This window comes from Rhinoraja longicauda, chromosome 37 (genome assembly GCF_053455715.1).
Source record: "Rhinoraja longicauda isolate Sanriku21f chromosome 37, sRhiLon1.1, whole genome shotgun sequence".
Lineage (NCBI taxonomy): Eukaryota > Metazoa > Chordata > Chondrichthyes > Rajiformes > Arhynchobatidae > Rhinoraja > Rhinoraja longicauda.
In genome coordinates this window covers 18,341,417-18,360,160 of record NC_135989.1, presented here as the reverse complement: position 1 = coordinate 18,360,160, position 18,744 = coordinate 18,341,417, and the positions used below count along the sequence as shown (strand labels likewise).

General features: G+C 54.1%; 2 protein-coding genes across 2 annotated transcripts; both read left to right on the top strand.

The window, feature by feature from the left end:
* Positions 1-1,991: 1,991 nt before the first annotated feature.
* On the top strand, positions 1,992-10,122 carry mri1 (methylthioribose-1-phosphate isomerase 1). Its single transcript, XM_078429234.1, has 6 exons — positions 1,992-2,324; positions 2,899-3,134; positions 5,593-5,762; positions 6,185-6,361; positions 8,353-8,577; positions 9,283-10,122. Exons 1-6 carry the CDS (start codon positions 2,193-2,195, stop codon positions 9,417-9,419), a joined length of 1,077 nt encoding a protein of 358 aa, XP_078285360.1. The 5' UTR covers positions 1,992-2,192; the 3' UTR covers positions 9,420-10,122.
* Positions 10,123-11,888: 1,766 nt separating this feature from the next.
* On the top strand, positions 11,889-17,549 carry c37h19orf53 (chromosome 37 C19orf53 homolog). Its single transcript, XM_078429360.1, has 3 exons — positions 11,889-12,031; positions 14,747-14,802; positions 17,263-17,549. The coding sequence occupies exons 1-3, from the start codon at positions 11,947-11,949 to the stop codon at positions 17,383-17,385; spliced, it is 264 nt and encodes an 87-aa protein (XP_078285486.1). The 5' UTR covers positions 11,889-11,946; the 3' UTR covers positions 17,386-17,549.
* Positions 17,550-18,744: the final 1,195 nt, after the last annotated feature.

Sequence of the window (18,744 nt, the reverse complement as noted above, 5' to 3'; positions counted from 1 at the left end):
ATCTCTGGGAAACGTGGATGAGTGACATTTCCTCATAGTCTGAATATGAGTGCTGACCCAAAACGTCACCTATCCATGTTCTCCTGAGATGCTGCCTGACACGTTGAGTTCCTCCAGCACTCTGTGAAACGTCACCTATCCATGTTCTCTAGAGATGCTGCCTGACACGTTGAGTTCCTCCAGCACTCTGTGAAACGCCACCTATCCATGTTCTCCAGAGATGCTGCCTGACCCGCTGAATTACTCCAGCACTTTATGTTTTTTTGTTTACCAGAGAAACGACCGGTGAATTTTGTCACAAAGCTTGCGAAGCGTGTTGCTGGAGTGTGCGAGGGATCTCACGCAGACGGTTTATTGGCCACTCTCTGTGCGTGCTGCATTTCAGAGGGAACGTGAGCCTGCTGTTGCTGGTAGAGGTTTCTGCAGTTCCAGCTTCCTCCATTCTTGCTTTTTGAGCACATCGATGTTGGTGCACAAAAGCTGAACCGTGCACATGTCTACAATCTGAATGACGAGCAGAAACTAGCAGAAATATCCAGCAGGCCAGACAGCATCTGTGGAGAGAGAAACAGAGCTAACATTACAATTCGAAGATTGACACAAAATGCTGGAGTAATTCAGCGGGTCAAGCAGCATCTCTGGAGAAAAGGAATAGGGAACATTTCAGGTGGAGACCCTTCTCCAGACTGAAGAAATGTCACTTATCCATGCTTCCCAGAGATGCTGCCTGAACCATTTCTAACATTCCATGTCTTTTGGTTTTGTCACCGTTCCCAACACTGATTCTTCCGGTGCGGTGTTTAGTTTGAGTACTGCTCCCACTAACACATTAGTGGCTGTAGATTTGTAGAAAATCGCATGTATAACCTGTGCAGAAAGTTGCCTGTGTTTTTAATATTTTGTGAATAAATATTTGAAAATGCATTCAATTAAAACCCCTTTTGTAATTCCACATTGTCTAAAGAAGTGACCTGATTGTCCATGAAACTAATGCCTGTTAATTTCAATAAAAACAAAGCAGAAACTCAGTGGTGTTACTGATGTAGTACGGTTTAAATCAACATTTACAGACAGCCCTGGGTTTAGTGCACTAAGGTCCCCTGAACTTACTGAGACTGGGAGGTGTCACAAAATGCTGGAGTAACTCAGCGGGTCAGGCAGCATCTTGGAGAGAAGGAGTGGGTGACGTTTCGGGTCGAGACCCTTCTTCAGACTCTTGCCTGAACTTGCTGAGACTGGGAGGTATAGGTGTTGCGAGAAACGGTGCAGAAATGTGAAACCGCACACCTCCAGATTCAGGGACAGTTTCTTCCCGACTGTTATCAGGCAACTGAACCTTCCTACCACAACCAGAGAGCAGTGCTGAACTACTATCTACCTCATTGGTGACCCTCGGTCTATCCTTGATCGGACTTTACTGGATTTATCTTGCACTAAACGTTATTCCCTTATGTATCTGTTCACTGCGAATGCCTCATTTTTAACCATGCATTGTCTTTCCGCTGACTGGGTAGCACGTAGCAACAGCTTTTCACTGTACCTCGGTGCACCTGACAAGAAATTGAACTGAACTGGGAAGATGAGGTTAGACCGATGCTGATTGTCTGCAATGCTCTGGGCTCCCTCCCTCCCTGGCCCCTCCCTCCCTCCCTGGCCCCTCCCTCCCTCCCTGGCCCCTCCCTCCCTCCCTGGCCCCTCCCTCCCTCCCTGACCCCTCCTTCCCTCCCTGGCTCCCTCCCTCCCTGGTCCCTCCCTCTCTCCCTCCCTGGCCCCTGACCCCTCCCTCCCTGGCCCCTCCCTCTCTCCCTGGCCCCTGACCCCTCCCTCCCTGGCCCCTCCCTCTCTCCCTGGACCCTCCCTCTCTCCCTGGCCCCTCCCTCCCTCCCTGGCCCCTCCCTCTCTCCCTGACCCCTCTCTCCCTGACCCCTCCCTCCCTCCCTGGCCCCTCCCTCTCTCCCTGGCCCCTCCCTCCGTCTCCACCCCTCCCTCCGGCTTCACTTCTCCCCGCCCCGTACTAGGCCCTGCCTCGACCCCCCAGTCCCCGGTCTCGCGTCGCCTCTCCCCCCGGGCCGGGCGTCCTGTCCCCGGGCCTGTCCGTGTCCCCGGGCCGGGCTGCCCCCACTACCCCCCTGTGTCCCCGGACCGGGCCGGGCCGGGCTGCCCCCACTACCCCCCTGTGTCCCCGGACCGTCATGGCGCTGGAGGCGCTCCGTTACAGCCGGGGCCGCCTCTCCATCCTGGACCAACTGCAGCTCCCGCAGCGCCGCCATTACCGCGCCCTCCCCGGCGTCAGCGCCGCCTGGACCGCCATCACCGACATGCGGGTACAGGGGGGGGGACAGTGGGGGTACAGGGGGGATAGTGGGGGGTACAGGGGGATAGTGGGGTACAGGGGGATAGTGGGGTACAGGGGGGACATGGGGATAGTGGGGGACAGGGGGATAGTGGGGTACAGGGGGGATAGTGGGGTACAGGGGGGATAATGGGGTACAGGGGGGATAATGGGGTACAGGGGGGATAATGGGGTACAGGGGGGATAGTGGGGTACAGGGGGATAGTGGGGTACAGGGGGGATAGTGGGGTACAGGGGGTAGTGGGGTACAGGGGGGATAATGGGGTACAGGGGGGATAATGGGGTACAGGGGGGATAGTGGGGTACAGGGGGATAGTGGGGTACAGGGGGGGATAATGGGGTACAGGGGGGATAGTGGGGGACATGGGTACAGGGGGTACAGGGGTATAGTGGGGTACAGGGGGATAGTGGGGGACATGGGGATAGTGGGGTACAGGGGGACAGTGGGGTACAGGGGGGATAGTGGGGGACATGGGGGTGCAGGAGGAGACAGCCCCCCCTCTCCCCTGGTGTGTGCCCCTCTGTAACCCCCATCCCTTGTGCAGGTACGTGGTGCCCCAGCGATCGCCATTGTTGGCTGCCTGAGTCTGGCCGTGGAACTCCATCACAGGGAGGACGTGGACAAGGAAGCCCTGGCCAGCTTTGCCCTGGAATCACTGGACTACCTGGTGACGGCCAGACCCACTGCTGTCAACATGGCCCGAGCTGCCCAGGACCTGACCCAATTCATCCAGCTAGAGCTCAAACGGCCAGACTCCACCGCTGACGACTTCAAGGAGAAGTGAGTGCCGCCCTGATGCTCACTCCCCTCTCCCACCATAGAAACATAGACAATAGGTGCAGGAGGAGGCCATTTGGCCCTTGAAGCCAGCACCGCCATTCAATATGATCATGGCTGATAATCTAAAATCAGTGCCCCGTTCCTGCTTTCTCCCCATATCTCTTGATTCCGTTAGCCCTGAGAGCTAAATCTAACTCTCTCTTGAAAACATCCAGTGAATTGGCCCCCACTGGATAGGTGATGTTTTGAGTTGGGACCCTTGTTCAGACTGATTGAGGGAATGAGGCGGGAAAGAAAGCTAGAAGAGTGAAGGTTAACTCCAGGATTGTTGTTAAAACATAGAAACAAGGAACAGCAGATGCTGGTTTACAAAAAAGGACAAGGTGCTGGAGTAATTCAATTGCAGTATCTCTGGAGAAATGGAAACGTTTCGGTTCAAGACCTTTCATTAAAACAATTGGGTTCATTGGGCTCACAGGGGAGATTTACTTTCCTATCGCAAAGCTGTTGGGATAACCGTGGGCCGGGCAGCATATGTGGAGGCAAATGGGTGATCGGTGTTTCTGGTTGAGACCTAGTCTGGTTGAGGCATCAGGACTGTCCTACTCTGACCTGGATGTGGTTGTCTCTCACCTCCCCCCATCAGTTCTGGGGCAATGGGGGATAGATGGTAAATGCCATTGGCAATGTACCCAGTTTCCTTCCCCCTAACCAATCAGTCTGATGAAGGGTCCCGACCTGAAACGCCACCTGTCCATTCCCTCCACAGATGCTGCCTGACCCACTGAGTTCCACCAGCACATTGTGCTAAACGTTATTCCCTTTAACTTGCAACCGTACACTGTGGACGGCTCGATTGTAATCATGTGTAGTCCTTCCAATGACTGGACAGCACGCAACAAAAAAGCTTTTCACTGTACCACGGTACATGTGACACTAATAAACTAAACTGAAAACATGGAATGAAGAACAGTAGCTAGCAAAGACCTGGTTTCGTGCTGGCATTTCCTGAGTTTGGGGCCATCTAGTGCTGGTAGTGAGTTTGGCTGTGATTAATCTGGAGCGTGGGTTTACCCCACACCTCTGCACTGCCAGGTACAATGGTCACACAGGAGAGAAACAGCCACAATTCCCTTTGTGTAGGAAAAAAACTGCAGATGCTGGTTAAAATCGAAGATAGACACAAAATGCTGGAGTAACTCAGCAGGTCACGCAGCATCTCGGGAGAGAAGGAATGGGTGACGTTTCGGGTCGAAGAGTCTCGACCTAAAACGTCGCCCATTCCTTCTCTCCAGAGATGCTGCCTGACCCGCTGAGTTACTTCAGCATTTTATGTCTACCTACAATTCCCTTTGTGTTTGACGTCTCATCCTTGTTTTCATATCCCCCGTATCCTTGTCCCATATCCTTTATCTAGCCTTCAAACAACCCCTTCCCTTCCTTCCTCCCCCCCCTTCCTTACTCCCCCCTCTCTTCCCTCTGCCCCATTCCCCCCCCCCCCCTCCTTCCACCTACATTGCTTCCACCAGCTTTACAATTCACTACACTTCTAACCATGTCTCACACTTTTTGTCTTTTCATCTCTGGCTCTTGTCCAACCATCTGCCTATCGCAAACCGTTACTTTGGTGTCTCCTCAGCTTGCACTTCGCTCAGATCTCTGCATTCTCAGGGCACTTCCTCATGATCAGGGATTTGGAAATTTGACATTTACTGAAGCTGTTGTTGACTTGTTCAGATGTTCTCGGCTCCTGGGGTCTTCAGTCTCCCCACAACCTCCAGTAAAACATCGATCGCTGGTTCAGCTCCTTTTACTCAACATTTTACTCAACATTCCACCTGGAACCTTCCATCGATCCAGCGGCCACTGGATTTGGGGCAGCGATTAGAGTCGTAGAGTTATACAGCACGGAAACAGGCCCTTCGGCCCAACTTGCCCACACCGGCCAACATGTCCCACCTGCCCGCGATTGGTCCATATCCCTCAGAAGGCAGTGGAGACCAATTCTCTGGATGCTTTCAAGGGAGAGTTAGATAGAGCTCTTAATGATAGCGGAGTCAGGGGGTATGGGGAGCGGGCAGAAATGGGGTACTGATTGTGGATGATCAGCCGTGATCACATTGAATGGCGGTGCTGGCTCAAAGGGCCAAATGGCTTACTCCTGCACCTATTGTCTATAAACCTGTCCTATCCATGTACCTGTCTAACTGTTTCTTAAACGTTGGGATAGTCCCTGCCTCAACTACCTCCTCTGGCAGCTTGTTCCATACACGCACCACCCTTTCTATGAAAAAGTTACCCCTTAGATTCCTATTAAATCTTTCCCTCTTCACCTTAAACCTGTGTCCTCTGGTCCTCGATTCCCCCACTCTGGGCAAGAGACTCTGTGCATCTACCCGATCTATTGCACTCATGACTAAACCTTCCTGACTAAACCATCTTGTCTTCCCAACGGAAGTCTGATTTGCAGAATCGAGTTGATGCTGGAGAAGGACATCAGTGACAACCACAGTATCGGGTCCCACGGTGCCCAGCACATTCTGTCTGCGGCCACAACGGACAAAGTGACCATCCTGACTCATTGCAACACCGGCTCCCTGGCCACGGCAGGCTATGGAACCGCTCTGGGTAAGTGTCGACCGGGTTTCCACGCTCACCTCTTATTGACAAGAAGGGGTAGGCCATTTAGGACTGAGATGAGGAAGAACTTCTTCACCCAGAGAGTTGTGAATCTCTGCCACAGAAGGCAGTGGATGCCCTTTTCACCGCCAGCCTTTGTCACTTACTCCACCCATCTGCCAATCACCACCCCCCCCCTCACCTGTATCCCCCCATCACTCACCAGGCTTTGTCCCGTCCACCACCTCTCTTACAGTTTCTTCCCCCCCACTCTGGTTGGCACAGACGGTGGGTGGAAGGGCCTGTTTCCGTGCTGTATCTCTAAACTGAACTAGTGTGCGGGGATCGCTGGTGGGTGTGGACTCGTGGGGAAGGGCCTGTTTCCGCGCTGTATCTCTAAACTAAAGAGTGTGTTGTGTGCTGTGCCTCAGGTGTGATCCGATCGCTGTGGGCCCTGGGCCGTCTGGAGCACGTCTACTTCACGGAGACACGGCCCTACAACCAGGGGGCGCGGCTGACCGCCTACGAGCTGACCTACGAGCAGATCCCTGCCACGCTCATCACCGACAGCATGGCTGCCCTGGCCATGAAGAAGAAGCACATCACAGGTGGGTCCCAGCATGGAGCCACTGTCCCAACCTTCATCACAGGTGGGTCCCAGAGTGGAGCCACTGCCCCAACACTCATCACAGGTGGGTCCCAGTGTGGAGCCACTGCCCCAACCTTCATCACAGATGGGTCCCAGCGTGGAGCCGCTGCCCCAACCCTCATCACAGGTGGGTCCCAGCGTGGAGCCACTGCCCCAACCCTCATCACAGGTGGGTCCCAGAGTGGAGCCACTGCCCCAACACTCATCACAGGTGGGTCCCAGTGTGGAGCCACTGCCCCAACCTTCATCACAGATGGGTCCCAGCGTGGAGCCGCTGCCCCAACCCTCATCACAGGTGGGTCCCAGCGTGGAGCCACTGCCCCAACCCTCATCACAGGTGGGTCCCAGTGTGGAGCCACTGCCCCAACCTTCATCACAGGTGGGTCCCAGCGTGGAGCCGCTGCCCCAACCTTCATCACAGGTGGGTCCCAGTGTGGAGCAGCTGTCCCAACCTTCATCACAGGTGGGTCCCAGCGTGGAGCCGCTACCCCAACCTTCATCACAGGTGGGTCCCAGCATGTAGCAGCCCCAACCATCATCACAGGTGGGTCCCAGCATGGAGCAGCTGCCTCAAAGACTCCTCCAACCCCGGCCTTCCTCTCGTGGGACAATTAGAAGTTTAGAAGGATGAGGGGGAACCTCATTGAAACTTCCCGAAGAGTGAAAGGCTTGGATAGAGTGGATGCGGAGAGGATGTTTCCACTTATTGTCACGTGTACCGAGGTACAGTGAAAAGCTTTTGTTGTGTACTAACCAGTCAGCGGAAAGACAATACATGATGACAATCAAGCCATTTACAGTTTTCAGTTAAGGGGAGTAACGTTTAGTGCAAGATAAAGTCCAGTAAAGTCCGATTAAAGATAGTCCTAGTGTTTCCATTGAGGTAAATGGGAAATTTACCATAGTCCTCTCTAGCTGGTGAGAGGACGGCTCAGTTGCCAGGTAACAGCCGGGAAGAAACTCCGTGAATCTGGTGGTGTGCGTCTCCACGCCCGATGGGAGAGGGGAGAAGAGGGAGTGACCGGGGTGAGACTGGTCCTTGATTATGCTGCTGGCCTTGCTGAGGCAGCGTGAGGTGTAGATGGAGTTGGGGTACACTGACCAGGCTGGACACTGGGATTCAGGCCAGGCTAGACACTGCTCCCTGTGCAGTGGTCAGCAGGGCGGGGATGAGCCTCAGCCACTGTGTTCCTGCAGCACTTTGTGATTTGCTCAAGATTCTAGCATCTGCAGTTCCTTGTGTCTGTTTGGCTAACCTGTCACACTCTCCCTTTCTCCCCACCCTCTCCTCCTCTCTCCCCCACCCACTCCCCCTTCCCCGTCTCTCTCCCTCCTCCCTTCTCCCTCTCCCCCACCCTCTCTCCTCCCCGTCTCCCCCACCCTCACTCCCTCCCCCTCTCTACCTCCCTCACGCACCTACTCCCTCTCTCACCCCCCCATTTCTCTCCCCCACCCTCTCCCGTCTCCCCCACCCTCACTCCCTCCTCCTCTCTACCTCTGTCTCCCTCACGCACCTACTCCCTCTCTCTCCCCCCACCCTCTCCCCCCCCCCACACCCCTGTCTCCCCCACCCACTCCTCCTCCCGTCTCCCCCACCCTCTCATCCCTCCCTCCCCCCCCCGTCTCCCCCACCCTCTCATCCCCCCCCCCCGTCTCCCCCACCCTCTCCTCCCCCCGTCTCCCCACCCTCTCCTCCCCCCGTCTCCCCCACCCTCTCCTCCCCCCGTCTCCCCCACCCTCTCCTCCCCGCCCGTCTCCCCACCCTCTCATCGCCCCCTCCCCCGCCCGTCTCCCCCACCCTCTCGTCCCTCCCTCACCCCCCCCCCCGTCTCCCCCGCCCATCTCCCCCACCCTCTCATCCCTCCCTCCCCCCCCCCCTGTCTCCCCCACCCTCTCCTCCCCCCGTCTCCCCCACCCTCTCACCCCCCCCTCCCCCGTTCCTCCCTGCAGCGGTGGTGGTGGGGGCTGACCGAGTTGCTGCCAATGGAGACACAGCCAACAAGGTGGGAACGTACCAGCTGGCCATCGTGGCCCTGCACCACCACATCCCCTTCTACGTGGCTGCCCCCAGCCAGTCGTGTGACCTCAGCCTGGACTCTGGTGAGCACATCCCACTGGAGGAGCGTCCGGCCAACGAGCTCACCCACATCAACGGTGTCCAAGTGGCCGCACCTGGTGAGTGACCACTGCCCCACTGCCGGTCAGCGTCCCGACCCTGAGCCACCCTCTCCCACCCCTGCCCCTCCCTTCTGACCCAGCACCACCCTGCAGGACTGACCGCTGGGCAGTGTCCCGACCCTGACCCCCAACCCCAGAGTCCCACCACACCCCCAGGGTCCAAACTCGTCGAGTAGCGATAAGGGAGTGTGGGGAGGGGGGTCAGACAGTAAGGGGGTGTGTGGCACCGGCCGGTGGTGGGGGGGGAGGGGGATGACCCTTATTTCCAGATTCACCAGCACATCATCGTCATGGAGCTAGGAAACAGGCCCTTCGGCCCGACTAGCCCCTGCCGACCAAGATGCCCCATCTACACTAATCCCACCGGCCTTCGTTTGGCCCATTTCCCTCTAAACCTGCCCTCCATGTACCTGTCTAATTGTGATAGTCCCTGCCTCAACCACCTCCTCCAGCAGCTCGTTCAATACACCCACCACCCTCTTTGTGGAAAAGTTGCCCCCCAGTTGCCCTTAAAATCTCCCTTCCCCACCCCCTCACCTTAAACCTCAACCCTCTAGTGCAAGACCCCATACCCTGGGAAAAAGACTGACAGTCATCCTCTCTGCATCCTTCCAGTCAAGTTGGTACTGTGAAGGTCAAGCAGGAGGAAGATAATAGAATGTAAAAGCTTCAGTTTGTGAAGGTTTCATTCTTCCTCTGCAGGGGTGGGGGTGTGGAACCCTGCCTTTGACATCACCCCCCACAGCCTGATCACAGGGGCGATCATCACCGAGTTTGGAGCTCACCGCCCTCAAGATCTTCAGAAAGTCTTCACTGAGAAGACACAGCACATCTCGTGAACCGTGCATCATGGCAGCAGCGGCGACATTCCTTCCTGCCCCTTCCACACTTCTTTCGGTACAAACTCCAAACTTGCTCTTCAGTTTCCCCAGGCCGAGGATCGGTGTGCATCCCTGCGCTGGTTTTGCGATGGGAATCTTCACGAGGAAGAGAAGCAGGAATAGGTCAATGGAGTCTGACCCTCCTCTGGTACAGTTAGCTCTCTTGTGTAGGAAGGAACTGCAGATGCTAGTTTAAATCGAAGACAGACACACAATGCTGGAGTAACTCAGCGGGACAGGCAGCATCTCTGGAGAGAAGGAATGGGTGACGTTTCGGATCGAGACCCTTCTTCAGATTTCCCTCTCTTCATCACTATCTCCTCAGTTCTATGTCGGCTCCTCTCGATGGTTGAGCATCCGCTGGGTCTGAGCTACAGAACGCCAAGTGCTGACTACTGCGAAGAGTTATCTCCGTAAGCCGCCAACTCTTCACCCTGAGGCTGTTCTGGCCTCCTCTCTCATAATCATCTTTGTCTTACCGAAACAACAGTTTTTCCTCTAAACTCCAGAGACCACCTTTAATGTCCTCTTCGAACGACCCTGTCATCAAACAATCTGCAGAATCCAGCGGTTACTGAAGTGCCTGAAGAGGATGCATCCAAGCTTGAACTCCAACCCTTGCATGGGTTGTTTCATTTCAAATAAAACACCTGTGAATTCTTGAACAAACAGGCTTCTTTTCTTTGGCAGAACTAGTAAAAATGTGGAGTGATGTAAGATAGGATTAGCTGTTTTGTAGTTGAAGGGGAGGGGGGGCTAGGTTCAAGCATATGAATGGCTTTTGCGTGTGTAACAGGATGAGGGGCTGAATGGCCTCCTCCTGCTTTAAACTGCAGGTGCAGAAATTATTTTAGAATGGTTTCCAGGAGGCAGGTGTTTGAGAATGTCTGGTGTGCGATCCTGCAGTTTAAGTTGTGACTCGCTTTCACTGAAACTCCAATAGCACCGGGTTGATGCAGAGTCTCTTGCCCAGAGCAGGGGAATAGAGGACCAGAGGACATAGGTTCAAGGTGAAGGGGAAAAGATTTAATAGGAATGCGAGGGGTAACTTTTCACACAGGGAGTATGGAACAAGCTGCCAGAGGAGGTAGTTGAGGCAGGGACTATCCCAATGTTTAAGAAACAGTTGGACAGGTACATGGATAGGACAGGTTTGGACCGATTTGGATTAAGCGCAGGCAGGTGGGACGAGTATAGATGGGACATGTTGGCCGGTGTGGCCAGGGTGGGCCGAAGGGCCTGGACTGTGATTTGTTGTCTGCCCTTCTCTGTCCCACGATGCCCTGCCCGTGCCCCATTACTGCACATTCCCCCCATTACTGCACATTCCCCCCATTACTGCACGTTCCCCCATTATTGCACATTCCCCCCATTACTGCACATTCCCCCCATTACTGCACCTTCCCCCATTACTGCACCTTCCCCCATTACTGCACCTTCCCCCATTACCTGCACCTTCCCCCATTACTGCACCTTCCCCCATTACTGCACCTTCCCCCATTACTGCACATTCCCCCATCACTGCACGTTCCCCCATTACTGCACATTCCCCCCATGACTGCACATTTCCCCCATTACTGCACGTTCCCCATTACTGAATATTCCCCCCATTACTGCACGTTCCCCCATTACTGCACCTTCCCCCATTACTGCACCTTCCCCCATTACTGCACCTTCCCCCATTACTGCACATTCCCCCATCACTGCACATTCCCCCATCACTGCACGTTCCCCCATTACTGCACATTCCCCCCATGACTGCACGTTCCCCCATTACTGCACATTTCCCCATGACTGAATATTCCCCCCATTACTGCACATTCCCCCCATTACTGCACGTTCGCCCATGACTGCACGTTCCCCCCATTACTGCACGTTCCCCCCATTACTGCACGTTCCTCCCATTACTGCACATTCCCCCATTACTGCACATTCCTCCCATTACTGCACGTTCCCCCCCATGACTGCACGTTCCCCCCATTACTGCACATTTCCCCATGACTGCACATTCCTCCCATTACTGCACGTTCCCCCCCATGACTGCACGTTCCCCCCATTACTGCACATTTCCCCATGACTGCACGTTCCCCCATGACTGCACGTTCCCCCATGACTGCACCTTCCCCATTACTGCACATTTCCCCCTTTACTGCACGTTTTCCCCATTACTGCACATTTCCCCCATGACTGCACCTTCCCCCCATTACTGCGCCTTCCCCCCATTACTGCGCATTCCCCCCCATTACTGCGCCTTCCCCCATTACTGCGCCTTCCCCCCATTACTGCGCCTTCCCCCATTACTGCGCCTTCCCCATTACTACACATTCCCCCAGCCCCCCCCCCCCATTCTTTTACAATCTGTGACGCTGTGGATTGACCTTCTCTGTCCCGGCATGCGCCGCGGCTGACCTCCCCGTGACCGGGCGCTGGTCCCTCCCCGTTGCCCGTTGGAGGACCTCCAGTATCCCGGCAGGCCACGGGCGGCATGGCGCAGGGACGGTTCAAGCTGGCGGCGCGGAAGCGGCCGGTGGGCGGGGATCGGGGCCACAGCCGCGGGCTGAGGAAGGGAGGTGAGAGGGGGAGAGTGGGGGGGGGGGGAGAGAGAGGGGGGGAGGGAGAGTGGGGGGGGGGAGAGAGGGAGGGGGGAGAGGGAGGGGGAAGAGGGGGGGGGGGAGGGGTGGGGGGGGGGGAGAGTGGGGGGGGGAGAGTGGGGGGGGGAGGGGTGGGGGGGGGGGAGAGGGAGAGAGGGAGGGGGGAGAGAGGGAAGGGGAGGGGGAAGAGGGGGAGGGGGAGAGAGGGAGGGGGAGAGAGGGGGAGAGTGGGGGGGGGGAGAGTAGAGGGAGGGGGAGAGAGGGGGAGAGTGGGGGGGGGGAGAGTAGAGGGAGGGGGAGAGAGGGGGAGGGGGAAGAGTGGGGGAGGGGGGAGAGTGGGGGGGGATAGAGGGAGAGTGGGGGAGGGAGAGTGGGGGGGGGAGAGAGGGAGGGGGGAGAGAGGGAGGGGGAAGAGGGGGAGAGTGGGGGGGGGGAGTAGAGGGAGGGGAAGAGGGGGAGAGTGGGGGGGGAGAGAGGGAGGGGGGAGAGGGGGAGAGGGAGAGTGGGGGGGGAGAGAGGGAAGGGGAGGGGGAAGAGAGGGAGGGGGAAGAGAGGGAGGGGGAAGAGAGGGAGGGGGGAGAGGGAGAGTGGGGGGGAGAGAGGGAAGGGGAGGGGGAGAGAGGGAAGGGGAGGGGGAGAGAGGGAGGGGGAAGAGGGGGGAGGGGGAGAGAGGGAGGGGGAGGGGGAGAGAGGGAGGGGGAGGGGGGAAAGAGAGAGAGGGGGGAGGGAGAGAGGGGGAGGGGGAAGAGAGGGAGGGGGAGAGAGGGAGGGGGAGAGAGAGAGGGAGGGGGAGAGGGAGAGAGAGAGGGGGAGGGGAAGAGGGGGAAGAGGGGGAGGGGAGAGAGGGAGGGGGGAAAGAGAGAGAGGGAGGGGGGAAAGAGAGAGGGAGGGGAGAAAGAGAGAGAGGGAGGGGGAAAGAGAGAGGGGGAGGGGGGAAAGAGAGAGGGGGAGGGGGGAAAGAGAGAGGGGGAGGGGGGGAGAGAGAGGGGGAGGGGAGGGGTGGGGGAGAGGGGAGAAAGACCAGGGGGTGGCTGGTCACCGGGGGGGGGGGGTCTCGGGGCCGCTCCGTTGTTGACATGATAGAACTTTATTGATCCCAGCAGGAGGGAGATTAATTTGTCAACAGGACAAGATACGTGAATTAAAGTGACGAATGGAAAGGATTTGTGGAAACAGGCCCTTCGGCCCACCCTGCCCACACCGGCCAACATGTCCCAGCTACACTAGTCCCACCTGCCCGCGTCTGGTCCAAATCCCTCCAAACCTGTCCTATCCATGCACCTGTCTGTTTACTAAACGTTGGTCCATGACTGCACATTTCCCCCATGACTGCACATTTCCCAGCCTCAACTACCTCCTTTAGCAGCTCGTTCCAATATGCCCACCATCCTCTGTGTGAAAAAGTTATCCTTCACATTCCTATTAAATCTCCCGCCACCTTAAACCTGCATCCTCGGGTTTTAGACACTCTGCCCCTCTATAATCACCCTTCGGCCCATCCTGCCCACCCCTGCCCACACTGGCCAACGTGTCCCAGCTACACTAGTCCCACCTGCCTGCTTCTGGTCCAAATCCCTCCAAACCTGTCCTATCCATGCACCTGTTTACTAAACGTTGGGCCATGACTGCACATTTCCCCCATGACTGCACATTTCCCCCATTACTGCACATTCCCCCCATGACTGCACATTTCCCCCATGACTGCACATTCCCCCCATGACTGCACATTTCCCAGCCTCAACTATCTCCTCTGGCAACTCGTTCCAATATGCCCACCATCCTCTGTGTGAAAAAATTATCCTTCACATTCCTATTCAATCTCCCCCCCCCCCACCTTAAACCTGTGTCCTCAGGTTTTAGACTCTCTGCCCCTCGCTCTATAATCGCCTCTCAGCCTCAGTGTTTCGGGGTAATGGCCACGTCTCTCCCGATAACTCCAGCCCTCCACCCCTGCTGTCAATCTCTCCTGCACCGTCTGCAGTTCAATCACATCCTCCCTGTAGCTCGGCGCCCATCGCAGCACGCAGCGCGCCCTCACCAACAGTCTTGTTCAACTGTAATATTACATCGCGGCACGCAGAGCGCCCTCACCAACAGTCTTGTTCAACTGTAATATTACATCCCACCTCTTGTCCTCAGTCACATAATTGATGAAGGCAAGCATTCCACACACCCCCTTTATCACCTTCGCGACCTATTTTTGGTGATGGCCAGACTGAGAAACACGTCGTCCGTTTACCCACATCTGAATCTCCACCTCCAGCAATCAAGCCCTCCTCCAACTGAAATTCTGTTTTGGCAGTTTATTTTTGCAATACTGGACTTGACTTCTAGTCAGACAGCATGGAAACCGCCCCTTCAGCCCAACTTGTCCGCGCTGACCAAGGTGCCCCATCTACACGAGTCCCACCTGCTTGCATTTAGCCCATATCCCTCTAAACCTTTCCGATCCATGTACCTGTCCAAATGATCCTCTGGCCCTTGCTTCCACAGAGCTGAGGCTGATACTTGCAGGGCAAAGACAATATCTGTGTGTGATGCATGAGTACAATTTGTGATATACCTGTTCTGCCTGAACACATAGTGTTAAATGCACATGTTAATAAACCTTGTGGGATTCTGTATAAGATGTTGCACTGAGAAGATCTATCGCGTTGATAACTCTCTTGTGATGATGTTTCTTGATCCCATCAGGGCGAGTAATTGCTCCCAAAAAGAAGCAAGTGATTAAACAACAGAAACTGAAGAAGGTATTTACTTGGGAATTGATTCATGTATGATCACGCAGGAGCAGTGCCTGGGAAACACTGCATCATGGAAGTGTCTGTCACAGAATATCAATATCAAGCTTAGAAACAGAATAGGTGGATCTTCCTGATCAGTGCGGCTTGGTCTCGCTCTCATTGAGTCTGTGTGGCATTAATGCCCTCTCTTGCTGCCGCTGCTTCCTGTAATGTGACGTCAGAACCGTACACACCACCCTGGCCTCTCCAGTCTTATGCAGAGTTGGAGCATTGAACGATGCAGGGACAGAGTGTGTCTGCAGCTCACTCGATGCCACTCACTCTGTGCCTGCTGGTCACCGAGTTACGGCAGAAACACAAGCTTTGGCATGAGATTGACGAGGAGTTGATTCTCTCCTCTGACTGGAGGGTGCAGAGAGGGGGGAGTGGGTGGAATAATGCAGCCCAGACCATCATGCAAAACAACCTCATCGTCTCCCATCAGGCAAGAGGTACAGAAGTGTGAAAATGCACACCTCCAGATTCTGGGGCAGTTTATTCCCAGCTGTTATCAGGCAGCTGAACCATCCGCTCAGTCCTGATCTCCTACCTATCTCATTGTAGACTCTCAGCCTATCTTTAATTGAATTTTACTTGACTTTATCTTGCACTAAACATTATTCCCTTGATCCTATAGCTGTACACTGGAGGACTTGATTGTAATCATGTATAGTCTTTCTGCTGACTGGATAACACGCAACAAAAAGCTTTTCGCTGTACCTCGGTACACGTGACAATATAAACTAAACTAAAACTCTGTTGCCTTGCGGAGAATGTAAGGCCAGAACCAGGCCATTTGGGCCATCCAATCCACACCCCTCATGTCTAGTGTCTCTCAGCACAGCCCAAGTATCCACCTACCCAAAGATGTTTTTTCCCTCTTCCCTTCAGCCGCTCCCGTCAGCAGGTTCCACGTTCCTGCCGTTCTGACAACCAAGGGGATGAAACACTTCCTCTCGGCATTCCCCCGGGAGCAGGGATTGTGGGCTAATTATTCTCTAAATAGCAGCGCGTCTTGGTCTATTTGTGAATAGGCACAAAAGGCTGGAGTAAGTCAGCGGGTCGGACAGCATAGGCAGCATCTCTGGAGAAAAGCAATCGGTGACGTTTTGGGTTGTGACCCTACCCACACACTTGATCGATTTGTGTTCTCACCCTGGATGAATGTTCACACCTGCAGTGCTGTCGTTCTGCCAGCAGAGGTAGCCAGTGAGCAAGGATAGGCAGCTGGAGATGGACACAAAATGCTGGAGTAACCTCCAGCACTCCAGAAAAAACTATTCAATTCTTTCCGACCATATAGCTAATGTCTCCCAACCCAGGCAGCATTCCGGTCAGCCTCTCCAAACCTTGCACATTCTTCCTGTAATGAGGCGTCTAGAACTGTAAGCGACACGTCAGGTGTGTACATAATTTCCTGGCTGTTGTACTCAGTGGATTATCCATGCTAGGATGTGACTCCCAATAATATCATCTTTTTGTCATATTACACAATAGTATAATAAATCATCCATCCAACTTGGCACTGTGGCGCAGCAGTAGAGTTGCTGCCTTACAGTGCTTTCAGCGCCAGAGATCCGGGTTTGATCCCGACTATGGGTGCGTTCTATACGGAGTTTGTACGTTCTCCCCTTGACCACGTTAGTTTTCTCTGAGATCTTCGGTTTCCTCCCACACTCCAAACACTTGTAGGTTAATTGGCTTGATGTATGTGTTAATTGTCCCTAGTGTGTGTAGGATAGTGTTCATGTGTGGGGATCGCTGGTCGGTGTGGACTCAGTGGGCCGAAGGGCCTGTTTCTGCGCTGCATCTCTAAACTAGACGGAACTCCGTGAGTTTAAAGGGAGATATTCAGCACCCTGGGCCTAGACTCCAGCTGCTGCCACTGGCGATCCTGGTCGGCGTGTTCCCTACCACAAACTCACAGCTGAGTACACCATACCTGATCATTGGCCATCAACACACTCACGGCCACTGTTGGTGTTTCACCAGAGTCTCGCAGATCGGTTCCTTGCTTCCTTTTTACATCTTCAAAATGCTGAACATTAGTGTGCATTGTTGAGGAATGGGAAGACACCTGTTTCCCTGTCCACGGGTGTCTCGGGCAAGCCTGCAACTGGTGCGCTACAATGCTGAGAACTATATTCTGCACTCTGTATCTTCCCCTATGCTCCACCTAGTGCACTTGAGATTGGCTTGATAGTATTCATGTGTACTATTCTCTGATTTGATTGGATAGCATGCAAAACAAAGCTCTTCACTGTACCTCAGCACACTGATAATAAACCTAACTGTAAAGGTAATGAGTGTGGGTATGAGTGGGTTCAGTAATGAGTGTGGGTATGAGTGGGTTCAGTAATGAGTGTGGGTATGAGTGGGTTCAGTGCGGCATGTGTCTGATCTCTGGTTTCTGACCTTCCCCTGCAGGAGCTGGAGGTTGCTATCAGGAACAAGATTGAGCATGACATCACCATGAAGGCCAGCTACAACGCGCCCAAGAAACTGTCCATCCTGAAGGTACCGCAGAAAAAGCAGAAGGCTGACAAGTAGGGATGACGGCCACTGCTGCCCTGGGAATCATTGCAACGCCAGAAAACCATGCTAACAGTTCCTAAACACCACCTCCTCAAACCCCTGACACTTTACATATTAAAAACTGTTTATTTTACATTGATTTTGTAATGTCAATAAACATTACAGGTCTTAAATACTAACTTGCTGAAGTACAATCATTCAGCTGCCGTGGTACAGGAGGCTGATTGGATTATTTACCTGCCCTGCAGAGATCTTCATTCATCCTTGGCTGCACACGGATTGCATATTGTCAGCACGCGGCCTCATACTCACTGGCCCCTTACTGCTGTCTGCAGTGAGGTCTCTTGGCTGACTCACTCCACTGTAAATGAAGAGTCGTGTCTCATTGTCATGTGTCCCTGATAGAACAGTGCAGCAACATCACAGCATATCTAAACATTCTACACTAAACAATATAATAAACAAGAGAGGAAAAAGTTCATACTCACAAATACACCTATAGATAGATCATGTATAATATACAACACATATGTACACACGAAAAAACCAAGCAAACAATAATTCCCCACCTACAGCTCTGCCCATGGCTTTGTTTCTTGTCCATCTGCAACCTCCCCATCCTTCACCCCTGTTCATTTATAGAGGTGTATTAAATCACGAGGGGAATTGATATGGTGAATCTTTTACCCCCAGAGTAGGGGAATCAAGAACCAGAAGATATAGGTTTAAGGCGAGAAGGGAAATATGTAATAAGAACCTGAGGGGCGACTCAGGTGGGTGTGTGGAACGGACTGTTAGAGGAGGTAGTTGAGGCAGGTACATTAATAACATTTAAAAGATATTTAGACAGGTACATGGTTAGGAAAGATTTAGAGGGATATGGGCCGAACGCAGGCAAATGGGATATAGATGGGGCGTGTTGGTTGGCGTGGACGTGTGGGGCTGAAGGGCCTGTTTCTGTGCAATATGACTAAGTGCTTTGTCTGGGAATGTAAGTGGGTTTTACAGACAGCTGAGTTGCTAGGGGCAATGACAGCTGCCATTAATTTTATTTTGAGGAGCACATTTCCAGAAATGTTCCACTTCGGAACCTGTGGGCCTGTGCTCACGGAATGCTTTGGCATCCGCCTCTTCCTGCATGTGGAGCCTGTTTCATGCCTTGCCCCCTTCCCGGTAGTGTCTGTTGATACAGATGGTGCACTCTCGTCCTTCAGAGCTGCCCCAACCTCTGCCTCAGACGATAAAGCACCAACCGCCTCGTGTAGTTGTTGCAATAATCGGCAGAGGAGGTGTTTAAACTCGAGGAGGGGAGTCTGTTGGCCTCTTTAGCCTGTCCTGCCGTTAATTAAAACTCTGCTGAATTTTAACATTGAA